The sequence below is a fragment of the Enoplosus armatus genome, chromosome 13 (assembly GCF_043641665.1).
Source record: "Enoplosus armatus isolate fEnoArm2 chromosome 13, fEnoArm2.hap1, whole genome shotgun sequence".
Taxonomy (NCBI): Eukaryota; Metazoa; Chordata; class Actinopteri; order Centrarchiformes; family Enoplosidae; genus Enoplosus; species Enoplosus armatus.
In genome coordinates, this window is record NC_092192.1 from 12,145,820 (window position 1) to 12,152,951 (window position 7,132).

The 7,132-nt window shown below is 42.2% G+C and overlaps 1 protein-coding gene across 1 annotated transcript; it reads right to left on the minus strand.

The window, feature by feature from the left end:
• Nucleotides 1-90: 90 nt before the first annotated feature.
• On the minus strand, nt 91-6,149 carry fhdc3 (FH2 domain containing 3). Its single transcript, XM_070918102.1, has 11 exons — nt 5,682-6,149; nt 5,313-5,374; nt 3,456-3,558; nt 3,047-3,132; nt 2,591-2,691; nt 2,395-2,465; nt 2,138-2,245; nt 1,934-2,004; nt 1,665-1,782; nt 1,374-1,538; nt 91-1,116 (listed from the first exon to the last, which is right to left on the minus strand). The coding sequence occupies exons 1-11, from the start codon at nt 6,147-6,149 to the stop codon at nt 91-93; spliced, it is 2,379 nt and encodes a 792-aa protein (XP_070774203.1).
• Nucleotides 6,150-7,132: the final 983 nt, after the last annotated feature.

Below are 7,132 nucleotides of genomic sequence, written 5' to 3' on the forward strand. Positions count from 1 at the left end.
ATGAATTTAAAAAAAGACAAACAAATTAACAATTTAAAACACAAAAAAATGACAAAGCTTTTTAAATTAAAATAATTTAAAAAATTTTAATTAAGTGTTAGATCCTTTGAAGTTTAGTTCTTCCACATCACCAGGCTTACTTCTGCCTCCAATGCGTCTGAAGAAGGATATGAAACCGGAGGTGCTCACTTGCCCTTCTACATGATTCTCCACCTTACTGCCAAGCAGAGAAGAGACTCCTGCTCCTCCTCTCATATTTTCTGTCCTTGATCCAGAGGAGTATGACCTTTGAGATATGCTTCTCTGGAACAAGTCTCCCAGCCGGAAGAGAGATCCTGGAGATCGCCTGGTTTCATCCATGGAAACCGACCTGAGCAATGGACCCTGTGACACAGCTCTCTGACTGGGGCACTCAGGAAGGGAGGCAGAACCCCCAGATGGAGATGTCAGACTCTCCCGATTGGAGGAATTGGGGGGATAATTGCCTTTGTCGCTCTCCCAGACTCCATCATCAAGGTCATCCCCACCCGACATTGAGGATAGTCTCCGTTGGTGTGCTTTTCTGTTTCGCTGGGCGGGGTTTCTTTGGGAGCAAGTAAAAGGGCTCAGGATTGTCCACGGGGAGCCCACATCCCCATTGTTGGCAAAGAAGTAGTCTCTGGTTCTAGGCCGAGGAGTACTTGGGGTAGCTGGTGTGCCTGAAACTCGGTCCCCATCAAGGCTGCTTTTGCTGTTTTGGTAGCGAAGCACCTTCCGAGTTATCTCACGCATCTTCTCAGCTTCTCCTTTGTTTTCCAGTTGCTTGCCCTCTTTCTGCAGTTTGGGCTGTTTCTTCTCAGGCGTCTCTTGTCGAATACGGGGCGGAGCCTCAGTTTCTTCTGCTGATGGAAGAGTCTCAGAGGGGGATCCTTCGATTGGGGGAAGCATGTTCTTCCTGCATCTGGCTAATCCCTCTGGAACGGTGGAGAGAAAGCTGTGTAAGGCCGACTCCAAGCTGGAGGAGTCCCGATCAGGCTCAGGTCCTGGGCAAGACACTGTGGAGCGACGTTTGGCTGCAATATGCATGCTCTCCTTCCGCTTGCGCCTCTGCTCTGCTGCCTCTCGCTCTCGGTTCTCCTACGGCCGTGGAATGAGAGGATATATTCAAGTACGATACAACACAGCGTAGACTAATGAGGCAAGGAGATCGTTAAAATTCAAGTACTCAACATTAAACAATCAAAAGGTTCCTTTAAAACTTGTGACTGATCACAATGCTTTACATTTTCAATAGAATAATAGTAAAGTAATAAAGCAATAGTATAATTTTTCCCTGTGAAGTGTTGTATTTCATAGCACATTTCAGTATTATTGTCAATTCTTCCTATTCTTACCCGTACAGCTGTGTCAAACCGCTTGCAAAATGAATGAAAGATGGAGCAGCACTCCTCCAGTTTGAAGGTAGCTGGGTCTTCACAGAAGTACTCAGCGACAGCGTTGCTCAGAGCTTTTAGCTCCTGGAGAGAGGACTCCACGTCGGCCAGCTTGGCCTCAGCCCTCTGAGAATGAAAACATAAAAGGGTACAAAAGAAGAGGGATCCAAACGTATTCACAAGCTCAGTGTGTTTTTTATACATCTTGGTGCTTTTGCACAATTAAGGTCAAACAACAAGGGGGAACTTTACCATGAGGAATGTTTCCATTTGTTTGAAGAGGCCTGGCTGTCTGCTGCTGTACAGTTTCACTTCCTTGATCTTCTTGACTTCCCTCTCAAAGTCTGTGATTACCTCCTCTTTACAGATTCTATGTTAATGAGACGACATTTACACATTGACACAACGTATTTCAGGCCATGCAAAACAGTGCATCATACCAACCAGATTCAATATCACATTCGACAACATTTGAAGCTACCGTTACCAAAGAAATTGCTAGTGTACTAAATGATAGCCACCTTGCTGCCATCCCAATGTGTTCAAGCTGGTTGGGAAAAGTCAGCAACTCAGCATCGATGTCCTCTGCTTGCTGAAAGATAAAGGAGGAGGGCAACAGTGAGTAAAGAGATGGAGCAGGAGAACAAATCAGTTGCATAACCGTTTAGGGACATTGCATGTATTTTCTTCAGTGAGCATCTGTCCATCCCAGGGTTCCTCCTCACCTTGGCAACATAGTGCATGAGGTTCATGCCGGGCTTGTTGGCCTTGGTGTCTGCCAGTTTCAGCAGAGAGGTCATCCTGAAGCCAATGGCATTGGCGCTGTAACCACCCTGAATAATAAATTATTTGAATGGTCTATTCATCAATATAATAAATGCTGAGTAAAAAGCCTCTGAAAGCACATGGGCAGCTTAAATACATCAGATATAATACATTAGTGTAGGTAATAAAAACATAATTCTTAAAGAAAAATACCAACAGCGTTCATGTAATTCCCGGCTTTTAATACCAGCCGAATGACTGAGTGGAGGTCGTCACAGTCCAACAGCTCTAAGGGGAGAAAAAGAGATGGAGACAAAGAACCTTAATATAAATGTCAAATGAGAACTGGATGGTGTAAAAGAGATCCAAGTTGGGATTGTTGACAGCTTTGGTGGATGTGTGTGAAATGTTACCATTGGCTCCTTTGATCATGACAGCAACAGAGTTCTTCACCTCCTCCATAAGAGGAAAGAATTCCTCCCTCAGCACCATCGTTTTCAGGCGTTCCTCGTAGCTGAAAAGCAAGACACATCAACGAAACTGCTAACTACTGCATCAGCTGTTGAAATGTTATCAGTTTTATTACCCTTCATTAAGTATAGAGATATAGAGATGTAGTAATAGCACAGTTTCCTCAATGAACGCACATGCAAAAATAATACGACATATGCAAGGTAATGTACACAAAAACTATCCATTTCAGCAAATAATGAGGCTCACTAGTCATGAAAAAAAGTGAGTCCGAATATGTAAAATGTGTACACTTTTGTAAGTAAGTTAGTTGGCTTGTGATTGCAAGGAGCACTTTTTTTAACTAACATGCAACCAAATATTTCCTAAATATTTGAGTTACCAAAAAGAAAACTCACCCCGGCACTTTGACCAGCTGCACCATGAACTGGTCAGCCTCAGGTAACACAGAGAGGTTCCCACTGAAAGACAGCAGCTGCTTCACCTGTGGATTGACACGAGTTTCATGTGTGTGTGAGTGTGCAAGTACCAGTTCAGGTAGCATGACTGACCAGTACGAAGCACTTGCAGTAATGGACACATATAGTACCACAATAATTGCAAACAGCTTTTTAATAATAAGGTAAATGATGAACTTCAGGTCAATATTTTTTTTGCTTTCAAATAGAAAAAAAATGTAATATCTAAATATAACTCAGGAGGATACAGTAGTTCTTATTCCAAGACACTTAAATGTTTGTTTAGCTTATTTTCTGCATACAGGACCAAAGTGGAAAGAAGAGAAGAGAAGAGCGAAGCTGCCGTCACCTCACTTTCTTCTGGCAGCAGTTTGCAAAGCTCTTTTAGTTTGCCTGTTCCAAATCTGAGCCATTTCCCCTGACAAATGTCCTGTACCATTTCTGCCACTGGCCTGCAGAGGGAGACAAAAGCCAACAGTAATAAAAAGGCCTGCCATAATCAGCATGACTTATCAAACATGATTAGTCCTGCTAATTACAGAGACAAACCCCGAAGACAAACCCCGAAGGCAAACAACGGCCAAACGTGGATGTCATGAAAATAATAATAATGTTAATTTAATAGCTTATTGGCAGCCACCTTTCAGATATTGAATGTTGCAGCTTTGCGGGTGAAGGATGGTGTATGGTAAGTTACAGATTTTAGTTTTAATATGCACATTTGTGCAGCAAGGGGCTCAAAACATTAATGTGGTCATCTCTTCTATGGAAGGGAGGGGGAGTGGTTGGTGTAAATATGGCATTTCTGTTTTGTACGGTTGTTGTTGATAAGAATGTGTCATGTATGCATTGGCGCACACAGATGCCACAACAACAACACCTATCTCTTTAAACAAACATAAATGCCTTCTGAGGTATTCAGTCAACACATCACACTTTACATGAAACAAGTTAACTCTGGTATTTTAACAATGTCCAGCAAATGACAAAATGCCTTCAAATAGCATCATCAGGAGCACTTTCGTCACTACCTCACATCAGGAGCACTTTCGTCACTACCTCACAGAAGGTGACGCAATTTGAATTTGACTAATGTGCTAAAGCAGACATTGTTACAGTACTTAGCTGTTGAGACACACTGAGAGTGCATTTGGTATTCAAAGTAAGAGCTGAGTGAACCTTGGACTGAAAGTGTCATCATCTTGATAAGGTTCAGACACAGGCACTCCAGTGCTGAGTAGAGTATGTTAAACTTTCTAACTACCTGCTTTAGGAGCTGCAAAGAATAATTTGTGGACTCTTTCTGTCCTGGGTTTTGGCCTCTCAGGCAGTGTAGAGGCCACCCTATCTTATCTATGAAGGGTGTTGAAGCTGTATGCAACCTGAGAGGAAGACTGCAGACACTACTCAGAGTATTTACAGTCATTATTCTCCTAAAACGATGATATATTTGAACATCAATCAAAAATAAAGAACAATGGCACACACACTTACATATAATACATAGTGCAAGCAATGGTCATGCTTAACTTCACCTGTCTCAGTTAGATCACAACAATTCACAACATCTCAAATCACTGGCAACTGCTATCAGTATTCAATTACTGGGTACCTGACCCTCTAACTTTAAATGATCCAGCCGTAATTCAAGAGACATAACTGTTAACTGATAACTGGCAAAAGGGAGGTGTAAAGGAAACACTCGCCCATCACTTCCCCGAGGGACCCAACGAGCAATCATGTCCCTGTTGCTAACTACATAGAATGAATGACATGAGCATTTACATTACAGTGGTAATCCAACATGGCTCTAAACCTGCTGGGTGTTTCCCCACTTTCCATCCTCTCTGCTCAGCCTCACCTACTAGGTCAGCACTATGTTTTCTTATCATTTAAGTATTAATAAAGTGAGTCATAAAACAAAACAATGTTGTTCTCTTTTTGTTGATACTGAACGCTCTCAAATTATATTTAAAAAGGCATTTACATTTCTTTGAATATGGTCGGCTGAGATAAAGAGCCTGCTGGTCGGGTAATGATTAGCACAGTGGACATGATGAGTGTGCGTTAGACATGAAAGAAAGGTCCTTTAGTTCTCATTGTGCTTCCATTTCGTCGTCTGTAACTCTGATGTGTTCTTTGTTCACTGAATCATCTCGTTCTGACCGATGTCCCTCACTTTTAGTTGAACTTCAGCGATTCTTACCTCTTGAAATGTCTCAGGAAGATCCCAATATTCATACTCTTTTTAGAGTCAAGGATTGTGACCTACAAGAGAAAAAGGAACAACAACCATTAATACACAAAAAAAGTTTCGCCTCTCTACAGCCATATTCATACTCAACACTGAATTTCACATAATCTTTGAGGAAGCAAAAACACCACCAAACACGCTTTTAATTGAGCAGTTCCTCATTGATGACATGATTAGCGTGGAACTAAAAAGCACTTCCTATTTATGTGTTCATTACTTCCCTAGCTTGTGTATTCTGCGTGAGTTTACATGCCCATGAAATTTAGGATGGAAATCTACCAAAGTTTCAAATATGGCCTGAGTGTAGCCCTAGCTGTTCACCTGAGGCTCCTGTGGAAAGAAGTCCATGCCATCACAGTTCTTCAGACCTATGACCCTTGAATGGCGCAGCGAGGCCCGTTTGTCTACATGACTGAACAACTCCTCCATGCTCCGAATATCCAGCACGAGGTCCCTCTGAGGCCGCTTAGACGTCCAGACGTTCAATTTGCCCAGGACACGCTGGCTGGGGATGGTGTCCCAGTTCAGCTTCTTCATGGAGCGTCGCTGGACATTACGAGAGCCAAAAGGAGGGGGAGGAAGAAGAGGAGGAGGAGGAGGAGGAGGGGGGGGAGGCGGCAGCGGTGGTGGTGGTGGTGGTGGTACAGTGGTAACACACATGGGGGGAGGCGCAGGGGAAGATGACTGGAGATCTGAATCTTCCTGAGCATCCGGTGACAAAGGAGGAGAGGAGTTTCGAGAGGAACAGCTGGGAGGAGAAGCAGATTTTAAAATCAGCACTCCCTCCATCTGAATCCCTCAAATCCAAATTTGATAGGAGGAAGTATCCCGCTGTTGACGACTCAGATCTGAGGAGATACACAAATATAAATCCATAATATTTAGTATTTTAGACTATAAAAATGAAACCGTGAGCACTGCTTGTCTCTTATATATGTTTATAAAGTCAGGGACAATCTATTCAAAATGTTTTCTCATTATTTCATAGCTACAGATTCATGTTTATCCAAGTAAGCACATGCCACTGACAAAGCCATAGAGGTGATAGAACTTCTGAATATCAACATCACACACAGGTAACAAATTATAAAGATCATATTTCTGCAACTGATGCTTTGCTGCCCAAAGCCTGAACATTTTATCAAAATGCCGTCATTTATTTGTGTTTTGAGTGACCTGTGAAATGGCACACCCAAAAGCAGACGCTGAGGGCTAGTTGGTCAACATTGTGCCATCACTTCTCCACTCACAGAAAGACATTTTCATTATTGTTTTACCTTCTACTTCTCGTCCGTGAACTATACAATGGCAAAAACCTTTGCTCAATAAATATAATGTCCTCCCCTAATTATGCTTCTCCCATATGCGAACATTACATGAAACATCATTGAGAAAATGTCGTTTTTTAATGTTTCCTTCTTCACAGCAAATGTAAATGCCTCACATAACTTGAATTTTACCTTATATTACTTATTAGAGCCCAGTGGTGGACTCGGCATAGATGCCATCCGTCAAGCAACAAACCCACATATACACATTACTTTCAATTTTAGTTCTACACCGTTTGCTGCTAATATCTTCTGCTTATTTTGGAGGAGGGAAGCTGTTGAGAATAACAGGAGAACCGACAGGAATTAAATGAAATTATACTGAAACACATCCTATTTGATGGGATATTTGTCTGCCGAATACAAACATTGACGCAAGCGACCCGAAAGTGTTGTTAAATATGCCTGTGCTCTTTCCGACAAACAAGACATAATTACTTTGAC

Excerpts from the sequence above, each read along its gene's own strand:
- fhdc3 (XM_070918102.1), bottom strand. The coding sequence starts at position 6,149 with ATGGAGGGAGTGCTGATTTTAAAATCTGCTTCTCCTCCCAGCTGTTCC. Across the intron at positions 2,466-2,590 it reads CATGATCAAAGGAGCCAATG|AGCTGTTGGACTGTGACGAC; the intron begins GTAACATTTCAC and ends TTCTCCCCTTAG. Across the intron at positions 2,005-2,137 it reads TCATGCACTATGTTGCCAAG|CAAGCAGAGGACATCGATGC; the intron begins GTGAGGAGGAAC and ends TTTATCTTTCAG.